This window comes from Camelus ferus, chromosome 20, assembly GCF_009834535.1.
Source record: "Camelus ferus isolate YT-003-E chromosome 20, BCGSAC_Cfer_1.0, whole genome shotgun sequence".
Taxonomy (NCBI): Eukaryota; Metazoa; Chordata; class Mammalia; order Artiodactyla; family Camelidae; genus Camelus; species Camelus ferus.
In genome coordinates, this window is record NC_045715.1 from 33441940 (window position 1) to 33457648 (window position 15709).

The 15709-nt window shown below is 36.8% G+C and overlaps 1 protein-coding gene and 1 long non-coding RNA gene across 2 annotated transcripts in view; one reads left to right on the forward strand and one right to left on the reverse strand.

Moving 5' to 3' along the window:
- Positions 1-1094, reverse strand: part of CRISP1 (cysteine rich secretory protein 1) — a 19335-nt gene extending 18241 nt beyond the window's left edge. The window contains exon 1 of the mRNA XM_032463237.1: positions 488-1094. Within this exon, the coding sequence (XP_032319128.1) occupies positions 488-659 (172 nt within the window). The 5' untranslated portion in view covers positions 660-1094. The remainder of the gene's footprint in view (positions 1-487) is intronic.
- LOC116658313 overlaps positions 1-15352 on the forward strand; it is a 21840-nt gene extending 6488 nt beyond the window's left edge. Inside the window, exon 3 of the long non-coding RNA XR_004313646.1 lies at positions 15264-15352. This is a non-coding gene — a long non-coding RNA (uncharacterized LOC116658313). The remainder of the gene's footprint in view (positions 1-15263) is intronic.
- The last annotated feature ends 357 nt before the right edge of the window (positions 15353-15709 follow it).

Below are 15709 nucleotides of genomic sequence, written 5' to 3' on the forward strand. Positions count from 1 at the left end.
ATGATTTGAATAAGTAATGTCACAGTTGTATAGTGAGTCTGAGTTTGTTAATCCCATGTTAAGCATGGGAATAACACTTAACGTTCAGATTACAAAGGATGTTGTTAAGACTGCAGATTATCTCTTACTTAACATCACGACAATGCTATTAGGTAGTCATTTATTATTAATCTCACTTTTCAGGTAGCTAAACTGACACTTACAGACATACACCTTACCCAAGCTCACACAGCTTGTAACATTCAGCATTCTGATGAGAACCAGATACTTGGCTATCTAGTTTATAAAAAATACTCCACCGGGAAGATTTGCTCTTTGAGGAAGTCAGCTCAGGGAAAATGCTTACAAGAGATTCAAGAATTCACAGCAGACAGAGGACATGACTATGTAATAATCAGAACAAATCGAGGGCCCGTGAAGACCCCAAGTCATGACTGTGCACGCATTTCTAGTTTATCATCCGGGCCACGCCATCTGTGAAACTCACCAGTCTTAAACTCCCACATTTGGAACCAGCTGCGGAGACCTGCTGTGTGATTCAGTGGAGCCACGGTCAGGTAGGGTGAGCTCTGAGAGGGGACGTGATCCCCTGGCTCAGAAAAGAAAAGCAGCCTCTCAGCTTTATTGCATGCAGTGTCTGCATGCGTGTCTGCATGCATGCAGTGCGTACTTACTGAGGTATTAACATGAACCAGGCCGTCCTCGCCCTCTAGACAATGGAGCTACATGGAGTAAACAAACGTATCGACTGCACGGTCTCGGGAAGCTTGCAGTCTGGCACCTGGCACAGGACGTGCAGTGCATTCATGGCCGCTGCACATAAACGCCAGACCCTTTAAGATTCTGGGAACGAAAAGATAAACAGTCCGTTTTCCTGTGGAACAAGAAAACAGCCTGTAATAGGAGAACGTTCTAATAGAAATTTGTCCAGAAGTGATGTGGAAGCAACTGTCTGCCTTGAAAAGTCTGGAAACACTACATCCTTTTATATCAGATACTGAATATGAAAATGCTAAATACTCCAGATGCCATTTGAGCTAGATGATGATAAAGACTTAGGAATCCTGAAGCAGAGAAGGACTCCTGAAGCATTGCACAGACAGAAATCACATATGACTGTAGAAAATCACTGTGAAACCAGGTGGAAGCAGATGTTTTTGATTTATTTTACTCTTCTGAAAACTTCTGGAAATGCCTGTTTACATGTGAGGATGACCGTTTACATTGAAGTCTCTGTACGGGTTCTGGTATCTTTTTCTTTCTTTTTTTTCTTTTCTGTTGTGGATTATGCCTTTGTTCTTTGGAAGAAGGTATTATTATTTAATAAAAATGTTTTCCTCAGATCTTTCCTGAAAAAGGTCAATTGAATACCTACAAGGGAACAAAATAACGTAAAGCGTGTGTAGCCGTGAGTTATTTTGTGTTGTGTGATGAAGTGGGGGATAGGAAATAAAAAATAACAGAAAGATCAGAAGCTCTTGAGACAGAATTTTCTGGCTCTGCCAAAGAGTTGATAATGAATCCCTTCTGTAAAAGAGGAGGACCGAATGTCATTCAAAAACTGCTCACCTCTAGCCAGAAGGAATTCTGTTGTTGTTGAAGGCAATGGTGGAAACTGGAAACACGCCAAAGCTCACCTATAAATCTTTTAGCATTCTGCAGTTGGAGAAATGCACACCTCTGAAGTAAAACTCACAAATCACTGAGCCACTTTTTATTTTTCCCTCTTACATTGTAAAAAGAAAGCTGGAAAGGAATCCTGTTGCTTCACCAAACCAGCACGGTTTATGTACCGGAAATGTATGATCTGTCACGCACGTCTCTCTACACTGCTGTTTGTAAACAAGAGTGTTGATTCAACACCAAGTCAAGTGTTTTTGGAAACTTAATTGCTTTGGTTTTATCTGTTGGTCCTGTCAGCTCCTGGCATTGCTCTACCAAACACAATGCTGTCCGTATTTATATCACTGACGTCTTCATATAGAGTTGCTATCCAGCTTCAAATATGGTTTCGAAAGAATTTGGGAAGTGTTGGAAAGCACAGAACCCCTCGATTTGCATACGAGTCCCAAGCGTGGGTGCCAGTTGGCCGCTTCTGTTCACATCTCGCCTGTTTTCGTACATTGTTCTTTTTCTGTTTCAGCTTCTTAGCATAGGAGGAAGGGGTCTACTGTGACTTTTTTATTTTTTTTTTCCTAAAGCAAAAGAAAAAAATCAAGACACGTGAGTTTAACATATGATATAACGACATGATAGAATAGAACAGAATTGGAATTATCCCAGAAAATCCTTGGGAGATAGATGAAGACTCATATGTTTATCAGCACGTCATGTTGGTTAAAATATATGCATTAAAAAACTGTAATCATTTACGTAAAGGTTGGCTACCAAAAACTGTAGAGAACACAAACATAAATACAGAGAAGGAAGAAACCAGTGTCCTGACTAAAACATATGCCAACATCCATTCTTTTGCTAGATCTCAAACTGTAGACAGATTTGTCTTCTGGAGAACAAGGACTGAGACAGGACATAAACCAGAGAGCTACCAGGTGAGCTGGGAAACCGCAAAGCTTACCGGGTGTGTGACAGAAGTTACTAAGATTGTATTAAGATCCACATGGAAAAGAACCTAATATGGACAAAAGTCAAAAGTCCGGGGCGAGGAAGAGTTAAAGGCGGTAGCTCAACCTTAAATTAAAGGGTTGTCTGAAGCAGGTACACATGCTGAAAACCTGTAGAATGGCCAAGACAGTAAACTACGGAGTGAGAATGCCTGGGTCCAAATCCTGTGTGGGTGATCAATCACTAGGGTAATTAACATCTCTGTGCTCCAATTTCCTCATTTCCAAAAATAGGGAATCATAATGCCCATGCCTCAGGGTTTCTCTTATGAGTAAATGATTTTAATGTATCTGAAGCATCTAGATGCATTCCAGGGAGAATTAGTTATTTTCATTCATCAGTATTATAAATGTAATATCCTTGGAAGGGCTTTACAGCCTGAAAGAAGAAAGACATCAAGAAGAATTCAGGAAAGTTTAGTTTGAAATGATTAGAGACCACAAATCGGGGAACACGACACGTAGATTTTATTATACACAATGTATTCGATGCTTTCCTTTCAACACAATACACGCATGTATTTAACAAACACTGATTGTCAGTTCTTTGCCAGGTGATGTACAAAACAATAAAGGCCTGGTTTTGAGCACCAGAATCACCCCCTGGCATGGAGGCTCCATTATAATGACTGCATGGCTTAAGGAAATGGATTTAGTAATAAGGACAAAGAGATGGATGCTGCAAGAGAGGTCAATAAAACAGGGCGTTGGGCATGTTAAAGGGCATAAACTGGAATTAGGTTATCAGAAAATTGTGAACTGATGGGAGGCAGAGCTTAGCTTTGTGGGAAATGGAGAGGTTCACATGAGCTATACACCGAACATAAACTCATCCAAAGGCAAAGTCCAATTCGTCTAAGTCCTCTCCTCCATATATTTGAAGAACATTTGGAAATGAACTGGAAATCTGTAGACAGCTACACATTGAAAGGAGGGCTAATATACAGAAATATTAATATTTGTTCAAGAACATAGCATATTCTTTATTTCTCTTTGAGAGACTTTCCCAAAAGGTGTGCCTGGAAGGAGTTAAGCAAAAAAGCAATGGTAAGTAAGATGGGAGAGAGATCTCAGGAAATACTGGTTAATTTTTAAAAACAGATACCATCAATGTGATTCATGGTCAGACACTGTGGATCAGAATTTAACTTAGTCTTCATCAATTTTTAGTGAACACTTTGGCATTCGGGCCCTAACCTAAAGCAATGAACTTGAAATTTTTTTCTTTGTCCTCATATTAAGCTGTTTTCTCTTAAGCATAGGAATACACTACTTTAAAATGGTTCCTAAATATGTGGGTGGACTCAGACTCTTAATATTTCAGGATGAAGTTTGTACGATTCACCAGCGAAATGAGCAACCAATAAGGACAGTGTTCTGAGTTCTTCATAGCATTAGTTATATTAAATTTAAAACTGTTTTTTTTTCCCTGAGATTATTTCTGGATTATGTTTTTGTTGTTAACATTTCTATCTGTAATGAAATTACAGTAAAAGAAGATTTAATGGAAGGTTTAAAGTTGAAAAATTTAAATCTTTTTTTAATTTAAAGGAATTTAAATTTAATTTAAAGTAATGGGAGATTTAAAGTTGTTTTTAACCCCTAGTAGATATACCTGACAACATATAACTTGAGCAGCCTGCTTGATCTCCAGATTTCATTTCTCTAGTTTAATTTCAGTAGATCTGAACCATTAATGCCAGCCACTCACATACTTTAAAGAGTATCAGACAGATAACCACAAGCAAAAAATACTTATTTATGACTTGAATCTCCTGACCTAGAAGCAAATTCTTTGTGACTTATTTTAAGCATTTGATTTCTCTGTCAGCTGAACGTTAGAAAATCCTGAAATAAATCTATAATATGCTATGTTTCAATAATGCCCATGTTTGTGAAAGCACTGTATACAAGATCAGATCCTATGCAGAATTCCCCAGTGATCCTTTATAACTTTTATTATATAATTCATATTATTAGTCAATAAATCACGTCCCTCAAAAAATGGTCCCACTTACCTCTTTGTTCTCATTGGCTTTCTTAACCTCTTGAACTTCATTTGGAAATCTCTGCATTTGTGTTTGTTGAGTGAATCATGTAATAGCTGCTTCTGGTCGGAGTGGATAAGATAACACAATGAACATGTTTGCAAAATATGCAAAATCATTTTTCTCACTTAAAAAAAAAACCTGTAAACGGAATTGGCTGTTTTTACTTTATAATTACTTTCCTTGTTTGTTAGCTTTGGTATCTTTTATTCTTATGCTCAAAATATTTGCTGATCTATGGTTGTCAGCTTCTATTTAAGAGTGCAGCGCTGCAGACGCTGACTTGGGAGCCCAGCATGTGAGGGCTGACTTAGCAACTGGGAAACTTGACCGCAGGGTAGTCAGACGTCAGTGTGGCTTTTGTGTGAGAGACCACCCGAAGACACTGGTGGGTTTACTTGCCAGAGTTAGGAACACTGTACTGATGGAGAAGAGCCCTTACTGGGATGCTTAATCTCAAACGTGGCTTTTCTTGGCCCCTAAAGTGAATTCCCAACAGCAATGAAATTTTAACGCATTTGACTCTCCTGTATTCTTGCCTTTTTCTCTCCTCTCTTCTGATTCTGTGTTTTCATTTTTGTTTCTGGTTCATGCGCAGCCACTGAATTACTCCCCATTGGGGGATGGCAACAGTAAGTGATAACTTGGCTTTATTGTTTGGCCATGTGGAGTTCTTGGTCGATGGATGGTTCTCCACTGGGTGAGAGATGATGGAGAACCCAGCTTGTTAGTCATTTTCATTGATTTGTCTGTTTGTGAGCTCAGATAGATGAGTAAGTTCATGCCTGCTGCGAAGGAATGTGCAGATTCTTGTTTACTTGTGGCTGAAGTTGTAAGCCTGAAGCCATAAGCTCTCGTGTGTTTGTATGTCTCGGAATCTGTGTGTCTATAATTAGGAAAAGCCTTGACCTTCACTGTGTGAGTATGAAATGCTTCCTGCCTCCAGAAATTATTAGTAAATCATTGTAAAAGGGATATGCGTGGCTGTAGAAAGCTGTGCTCTGTGAAAGACAAATACACAGGGCAATCAAGGAGATAACTGTACTTAGCCCATTGCCATAGGGAAAGAAAGATGAAGAACATCTCAAAGAAAATCTAGAGTCTGGGGTTTTACAAAGGCAGGTAAACAGAGGAATCACACACAAGTGTACGAGAGTCATGAGGAAGGAGGAAGAAGCGTCTTAGCCTCTAAATAGGTGAGAGCAGAATGGTCCTTTGTGGTTAGCCTTTTCTTAGAACACACAGGCTTGGAGATTTCTTGTTTCTTTCCTACTTTCCAGGAACATAGTGCACAGATAAAATTCAACATTGCCAGTTACATGTATTCATTTAATCTCTTAAAATGTTTGTGTATGACAATCAATTTTCATTTTCCTAACTTCCTTGTTTTTATCTGTATGAGGAAGTTAGGTTATTTTGATTAAGATTTACAATTACTATCGATGGTGAAGTCTATCCAAGGAGCCACAGTGAAAGAGAAATATGTGTGTGTATATTCCACTTTCTCCCAAGGAAAAAACAGCATAATTTTATCTTAAAGTATCAGTGTGTTTTAGAGCATGAAAGCATAAATAGCAAGTAACAGGCAGGGAAAAGCAAAACTATTCTATCATAACTGAGTCTGAAAAGAAGCCACGACATATATAAATATTTTTACAAAGTTTGCTGAGTCCCCATGGGCTTGCTTCTTTGTTTTATTGATTAATGGCTTTCTCTGCAGTAGGAGATGTTGTACCTTTGCCTTCTGCATCATGTGCCTAGACAAGATTTCAAGTCTTACCAGAATTACTTCTAATCATTTTGAAGGAGGTAGTACTATGATTTCCCAGTTTCTGTGGGAGGTAGGAGCCTGGTTGTGGTGGGTGCCTTGCTCTGAGATATAAAACTAGGTCCTGTCATAAAGACAGGAGTTTATTTTACCTTTGGATAAAGCTAGTTCACAAACACAGATGGTCTATGACCTGCCCCCAATATTCTCCAGTACTTTTCTTCTAGCTTACCCCGCCCTTAGAAATCCTACAACCCCATCCCCACCCCTCCTGCTTCACTGTAATAGAGCTCACACTTAGTTCTGGTCTCTTTCCCCCATTGCAACAGCCTCTTTCCCTCCCTTGCAATAGTCCTTTTAAACAAAAGTCTGCCTTTACTAATTCTGGATTTGTTTTCTGTTTGACATAATTATTTACATTTGTACAAGAACCATGATTTTCTCTCTTCAAAAAAAATTCTTTGAACACCTCAAATATCAAAATGTGGAGGGTCCCCACCCCAAAGGGATAAATAATTCTCTAATTTAAAGAGTAAGGATACTGACAGAATTGGCCCCTGATATTCCAGAGCAGGGAGGAAGATTAGAATTCCGATTCAGCTTGGAGAGATTATCATGTACTATCCTCCCTTTTTATTTTTTTCTTATAGTTCATCCTCACCTCGTGCTACATTTTGCATCCCTCAATCCAAAGCCTTGCTTGTTTAATTTCGCCAATGTATCAACCTATTTTCTGCAGGGAAGGAATTGTCTGCCTTTAGAGATAAAGGAGGACGCTGAAGGATTGGGGAGACTAACTCTTTTAAATAAAGACTTTAAATCAGTCATTCTGTATCTTATATTTCAATCATTTCTGTGTATTTATATTTCCTAAACTGGACTATAAAGTCATGTTTTAAAAATTTTATATTTCTTACTGATAGTAGCATAATCCTTTCCTCATATTTGTTAATCAAATATATGGTAAGCTCATAGTCATCATATTTGTTTATATTATATACATTATATATATATAAATTGGAAAAATCCTTAAGAGTTTATTCTCTTATATGTAATAAAATTTTTGAGTTTTTAAAAATTATTATTATTATTATTTATTTATTTATTTTAAGGACAGGCATCATCTGAACACCAAGTATCATCATAGTTGCTTTTCTGAAGCTCTGTGTTTCTGTTGTGGCAAACAAGACCTGAGTTTCCTTCCAAATCTGAGAAATCATTACAGAATGAAATTGTTAAGTTTGAGAAGAAAGGGATTTTTTTTAAAGTGAGCCCTATAGATGTTTCACACAGGGCTTCCCAAAATCTAAATGGAGAAATGACTAGGGAATTCCGCTGTTCAGGAGTAGAGGGTGAAATGTGTTGTAATTTTCAGCAGTGCCAAGGAGTGGTGCAGACTGGAGGCCGAGATAGCCAGGCAGAAGGTACCAAAGCAAACGCAGCAGCTGCTGATGGGCGAGATGCCCAGATGGTGGGGCGGCCTGGGCCACTGGCCGCCGTCCACAGTGCGAAGTCTGCGCTCATGTGAGAAGGTGCTGGAACAGCTGTCCTGAACCTAGGACAATATGAAGTCATTAATTTCCGTGATTCTTCGTTAGTGTGCCCTGGTGTTGAGTGGGAGCTAAAGACAGCCAATTGTAATTGATCAGGCGGAAGCCTCTATTAGAAAGCAGTCGTTAATTTCATATTTTCAGTTATCTGAGTGAGCAAAGCAAATATTATTCACTGTACGTTTATTTGCAGAGATAAGAAGGACACCTAAAATTTGTACCAGGCAATATTGTTGGTATTTTTCAAGTACTATCAAGACATGTAATGTCTTAATCCTTAAAGCCAAGATCACTTTAAGAAGTGTAAGTTGAGGGGGAAAGTTCAGCCTAGTTGCCAGATACTCTCAGCTGGACGATTCCATCCTTTACACTGTATTTTAATTTTATAAGAACTCTCACTTTCTAAATGGTCCTCAAATCACCGATATTTTGAAGAAGCCATTCGGATATTTACGTGTCTTTGTTTTTACAGCTAACTATGAAACCCTCGGCTTTTCACACAACATAGTGAGGTTTTATATTCCTGGTTTTAAAATCTGAACAGTTGAACTGGCCAGATTAGAGGGCCAAAATTTCTGCTTCCTCTTCTCTTTAGGTTTTAGGTGTATCATGACTCATGATTAGTAAAATGATACCAGAATCCCATTTTTTAAAATACAGGATCTAAGTGAAGAATAACAAAGCAGTCAATTTTGACTTCCAATATTAATTATAAACATTCTATGTAACACTCAGTCATGCATGAGAATTTTTTTCCTTGATTTTTATGTGGTAATTCTGAGCTTTACTTTTCTTATAATTCCAAGAGCACGTTATAAATTCGTGGTTAATGTTTTACGAATATGTAATCAGCATGATTAATAGGTCACTTTGCCCACAAATCTTCCTGCTTCATTACTTTTTATGAGTACACAATAATAACCATAACTAAGGACATGATTAATTTTAATTGCAAGAATTCCTATAGGAATAAGTTATTTTTCTGGCAGTGTTCATGAATACTTGCAGATATGCCAAAACTAAATCATGGGAGCGTGCTGTTTGTCAGGGATATTAGCTCCAACATGGGTTATTGTCAGCATTTAGCAGATGTGAGGTGATGACAGTGGCAGGCCGTATTCCCAACTAGACTTGGCATTCCTTTGAGTAATGAAAGCCAAGACGTGTCAACTTTGACTTAGGCTAGAATATGTCCCTAAAACTTCTTTTCCTCACTAACAACATAAGCAGTCAAGGCTTCAATTACTTCTTAAGCTAATGAATGTATCTAAAACTAAAGGTAAGCAATCAAAAGGTAGACTGTGTTTAACACCCGTGTTATATGTGAACTGCCTCTTCAGAGAATTTATAGACAAAGGGGATCCAGTTGACTTGATGAAGGTGAAGTTTATTCTAGACAGAAGGACATGAAACTTATAATTTTATCTAGCCCCTTTATACCTAGAGAATTTGTGCTATTATCATGACCAGTTGATTCTAGAACTTGTTTCTACTTCTTTTCTTCTTATTGACTTACTGGCGTGGTTATAAGAAGCTTACTTATTTTAGAGGAACTAATTCCAAAACACCTTTTCTAAAATATGATGTTTTCCTCTGTTTGCAAAATGAATTCAAGTTACCATTTATTTATTTTTAATTGTTTTTTTGTTTTTTGGGGGGTGAGGGAAGTATTTAGGTTTGTTTATTAATTTATGTTGGTGGAGGCCCTGGGGATTTAGCTTAGAGCCACTGAGCTATACATACACTCCCCCGCAGTTCACTGTTTAAAAGCATTCATTAATTTGCTCTTTGTAGATGTTTACTTTTTGATAAAGTAAAATAATTAAAACTAAAAAGCTCATATTTAATGAAGTCAGTTCCAAATCGACAATGTAGATTTATTTTGAAGAAAGCTGTAAGAAAAAAAAATTACTTGACTTCTGTTCTTGTTGTATTCAGTCAAGCTTTATCAGTACAGAGGGATTTTCTTAGTTACCAATTTTCTAGCATGCTCTTTATTCTTTATTATAGCTAACTCAAAAAATGTGTTTACCATGTCTGAACTTAGATAGTGAGATGGAGAGTCACTATTTTACATTCAGTGCTAAGTACTTGTCTTTATGAGTACACCCACAATGGAAAGTCTTCACTCTTCCCTCTTGAATATGTAAACGGCCTTGCAAAATGTTTTGCAAGCAAAGTATATATATTCAGAATATCTCAGTGCCTGAACTATGATTGAAAGGATGGAGAAATAGCATGCACCATTATGTTATGTTCATTCATAATAATGAATATGATATAATTTAAATCTATCATTGTGTGTCTTTACTGCCAGGTACTCAGCTAGCTAGTCTGTCTCTAACGCTTACAACAATCCTTCAGTGAGTTTATTTTACAGAAGACAAATACGTTAAGTACTTACCCAAGATTACATAGCTATGAAATTCTTGAGCTATGATTCGAATCTAGTGTTTAGCACTTCTGTGCTCCTTATCTTTCCTGTGCATGACATTGATTTTATCTTATGGACTTTTTTTTTTTTAATATTAGACATTTATAATTATTAGTGCAGACATCAGCTTTTTTTTTTGGAATTTAATAAGCCCATCCATATCATGTTTATTAAGGCATAACTAAAAAGTGACATAAAATGTTTAAAAAGAGACTTGTTTTTTACAACACAGCAGCAGAAATAATCTGAAAAACTTCCCAGTACCATTTTATAAATACTGGATAATATGTCACGAAGCTTTTTTTTTTTTTTTTTAAACATTTTTTATTGATTTATAATCATTTTACAATGTTGTGTCAAATTCCAGTGTAGAGCACAATTTTTTAGTTATATATGAACATATATATATTCATTGTCAAGTTTTTTTTCTCTGTGAGCTACCACAAGCTCTTGTATATATTTCCCTGTGCTATACAGTATAATCTTGTTCATCTATTCTACAATTTTGAAATCCCGTCTATCCTTTCCCACCATCTGCCCCCTTGGCAACCACAAGTTTGTAAGTTTGTATTCTATGTCTATGAGTCTATTTCTGTCTTGTATTTATGCTTGGTTTTTTTTTTTTTGTTTTTTTTTTTTAGATTCCACATATGAGCAATCTCACACTGGTATTTTTCTTTTTCATTTTCTTTTTTTAAAATATTTTTTATTGATTCATAATCATTTTGCAATGTTGTGTCAAATTCCAGTGTTCAGCACATTTTTTCAGTCATACATGAACATATATATATATATATATATATATATATATATATATATATATATATTCGTTGTCACATTTTTTTCTCTGTGAGCTACCATAAGATCTTGTATATATTTCCCTGTGCTATACAGTATAATCTTGTTTATCTATTCTACAATTTTGAAATCCCAGTCTATCCCTTCCTACTCCCGCCCCCTTGGCAACCACAAGTTTGTATTCTATGTCTGTGAGTCTATTTCTGTTTTGTATTTATACTTTGTTTGTTTGTTTTAGATTCCACATATGAGCGATCTCATATGGTATTTTTCTTTCTCTTTCTGGCTTACTTCACTCAGAATGACATTCTCCAGGAGCATCCATGTTTCTGCAAATGGCATTATGTTGTTGGTTTTTATGGCTGAGTAGTGTTCCATTGTATAAATATACCACCTCTTCTTTATCCAGTCATCTGTTGATGGACATTTAGGCTGTTTCCATGTTTTGGTTATTATAAATAGTGCTGCTATGAATATTGGGGTGCAGGTGTCATCCTGAAGTAGGGTTCCTTCTGGATACAAGCCCAGGAGTGGGCTTCCTGGGTCATACGGTAAGTCTATTCCTAGTCTTTTGAGGAATCTCCACACTGTTTTCCACAGTGGCTGCACCAAACTGCATTCCCACCAGCAGTGTAGGAGGGTTCCCTTTTCTCTGTAGCCTCTCCAGCATTTGTCATTTGTGGATTTTTGAATGATGGTCATTCTGACTGGTGTGAGGTGATACCTCATTGTAGTTTTGATTTGCACTTCTCTGATAATTAGTGATACTGAGCATTTTTTCATGTGCCTTTGATCATTTGTATGTCTTCCTTGGAGAATTGCTTGTTTAGGTCTTTTGCCCATTTTTGGATTGGGTTGGTTGGTTGTTTCTTATGAAGTCGTATGAGCTGCTTATATTCTGGAGATCAAGCCTTTGTCGGTTTCATTTGCAAAAATTTTTTCCCATTCTGTAGGTTGTCTTTTTGTTTTACTTATGGTTTCCTTTGTTGTGCAGAAGCTTGTAAGTTTAATTAGGTCCCATTTGTTTATTCTTGCTTTTATTTCTATTGCTTGAGTAGACTGTTCTAGGAGAACATTTTTGAGATGTACAGACATCAGCATTTTGATAGAAGTCAAAGAGCTATGGTTTCAGCTAATAAATTGGGTATTGGCATATAAATCAAAATACACAATATTGGAGATGCATAGTTAATTCTGTTCATTGCAAGCACATTGAATTTCTTCCACCAAATACAATTTATTCTCTTATTCTAAAACAAGTTTATAAAGTACCTTAATACTTTAAATATTTAAACTGTAGGTAGTGACAATGGTTATTGAGTGCCTGGATTGACTATGTGAGCACCAACTTTCCACATTATTTTGTGCATCGTTTTACAGAAAGTTCTTGTTATTCTTTGATTTGGCTTTTTACTCTCAGTGTATTTCTCAAGTCACGTTATTTCCCAACTGAATGTCTGAAATTTGGGCACCACAGCGGACACATTTGCATGCAATTTTAACCCCTCCTTCAACATGTCAACTAAAAAGGAAATAAATGGCAGGATAATGTAACAGTAAGAGTTTAGAAATAGAAAGTATTTATTATGAGTGCTATCTGAACAAGGTGAATAATTGTAAAAAGATGTAATCTTATAATATATTGAAGGCAAATCTAATCTGATTTTCAAGTCCTCTTTTCTCCTTCGAAACACTTCTAGCCAACGGAAAGCTATTGTCAACTCAGTGGTCTCTTTTATTTCTTACCATCCCACCTTTACCCTTCAACTCGGGATGGGAACCAGCTTTACTGATACGTTAAAGTTTGGGACGATGGAGCCAAAGAGGCCAAACTAAGTTCCAACAATCCAAACTTTGATATTTTAAAGAAAAGAACAGACCTCTTGAGAAAGATCATGGTAGGAAGTCTCAGCACAAATTTCCTTTATAAAAATGTGTTTCATTTTTAAATCAGACAATGGAAGGGATAAAATTGGAAGCAACTAGGTGAAATATTGGCACAGAAAATCTCTGACATTCCCTGTCAGAGTCACTGCCTTATACATGTGGAGTGATGGCAATGCTATGATGAAAACAACAACAGCAAAAGCAAAAAAGTCCGTATCTTTAAGTTATCTACATATTCCAAAGGTGTTACTAAGGGTGGAACACAGAAATTTAAGGAGACGGAGGAAGGGAGAAGTGAGGACCTGGTGGCTGATAGTAGTAAAATGCACTGCTGGCGGATCCATATTCCCAAATGGACTATCACAGGATGACAGTCACTTAAAATCCAAGAAGTGTTTATTGAATGCTGGACAGTTCTCACCACGGGCTTACATATATGGAAATAACTTGTTTTTAGTGTTCACTGGGAGTCAGGATTTTGTTTTTTAAGTATCAGATGAAGTGAAATCATTTTCATAGCTTTCTCATTTGCTTTAAAGTTATATTCTTTTTCTTACATTCCTTAAACTCTTTGTTCTTAGCATTTGGCATCACATTTGAATCACACTATCAGAACCTTAATGATTTAGTTTAGCAAACGTTGACAGAGCTCCGACTTACTGACAGTTGGTACACCAGGCTCAGGTGCTCTAGGGGATAGAAAAGTCCTCAAAGGAAAGGATGTTGTGTAGACAAAAATAACAGACGGTCCCTATAGCAAAAAGGGCGACTTACTTCATGTCCCACTTAAACCTTAGCTATGTTCCTGCACAGAGTAGATGCCCCCAGATACTTGTAGGCTAAATAAATGAATGGTTCAGATTTATTTTTATACCTGTTGCCACAATGGAAAGTTTGAATTGTATTAGTATTATTGACATTAATAGGATCAATATATAAATACTTCAAATAAATGGATTTTTTTTACCGATGTAGAAAAAAATCATTCCACGTATCTGAATAGCATGTATAATTCCTCATTTGGTTTCTGCCATTTTAAATTGAATTAACTAGTAAGAAATTTGATTCATGCTGCTTATTCTAAATATTCATATTACCAATTTAAGCTGATTTTGTACTGAAGCAATAAAGTAGCTTAATGTAATATTAGATTTTTTTAAACTTTAACCTTTTGTGTCAAATATTAATTGATGCCACTTTAAAACATTTTTGTAGAGTAAGATGTTTTATAGAGTAAGGTATTTTGCAAGATAAAGTCAATTGTATTTTATTGATAGCATTCTGAACATGTCTTTTGTTGGAGAATTATTCACCTAACAATCACATATTCAAGTCTCAGAATCTCTTAAATTATGCTTATTATATTTGATTATCGATTAATTCATCAATTGATCAATAGATCCAAATGGGTATGTTTTGACACTTTAAATTTTGTATTCATAGATTTCATATATTAAAACTGTAAAATATCTTGTTTTCCAATCTTAAAAATGACCTTCCAGGTTTCTCCACACTTGTATCTAGATGGCTCATGCTCAGATAAATATCTCGGTTTTTATTTGAGACCTAACATATTCTGTATTCTTTCTGATCTTTGGATTCTGTAGAAAACATAATTCATTATGAAACTGTCCTACGGTTAATTAAAAATGTATTTTAAAAAGTCCTACTGGGAGGTTTTCTGGCAAATACGTAGAGTCAGTATACACTGAATCCTCATACTCAAAACACACGTCGTGGCAGTTGAAACATTATTAGTACCTATTTTAAAAGACGTATTCATGGTCCAAAGCAGATTAACTTTATCTGGGGAGCAGAAATGGAATGGAAACCGCAAAAACAGCAAGGTGAAGAGACAAGCCTTCAGGACTCCACTATTGGAAATGACTCATGGCATCTTTGTGCTCAACTCCCACGAGATGTAGCTCTGATGTTGTTCCATCCACTGTGGGGAAACAGAGCAGTGGGTCTGCAAATGGAGGCTGAAAATCGCCTGCACTCTGGTAAGAACCTGAGCCATACGACATACACAATGGGCATTATCACTGGAGTGTCAGGGAGGGTCAGCAGCAGTCCTCCACCCAAGAGCTGGACCAAACGACACTGATTCTCAACAAGGATAGGTTCTGTGTCCTTAAGACAATACAGAATCAGAAAAATAAGAGTTGGTTTTCATCTGAGGACCCTGGGAGCCTGAAACAGTCAGTGCAGAGAAATCAAACATGGAGGAGGGAGTATGGACAGAAAACAACCAACCATTTCTCTGATAATTAGTGATTTTGAGCATTTTTTCATGTGCCTTTTGATCATTTGTATGTCATCCTTGGAGAATTGCTTGTTTAGGTCTTCTAACTACAATGAGGTATCACCTCACACCAGTCAGAATGGCCGTCATTCAAAAATCCACAAATGACAAATGCTGGAGAGGCTGTGGAGAAAGGGGAACCCTCCTACACTGCTGGTGGGAATGCAGTTTGGTGCAGCCACTGTGGGAAACAGTGTGACGATTCCTCAAAAGACTAGGAATAGACTTACTGTATGACCCAGGAAGCCCACTCCTGGGCTTGTATCCAGAAGGAAGTCTACTTCAGGATGACACC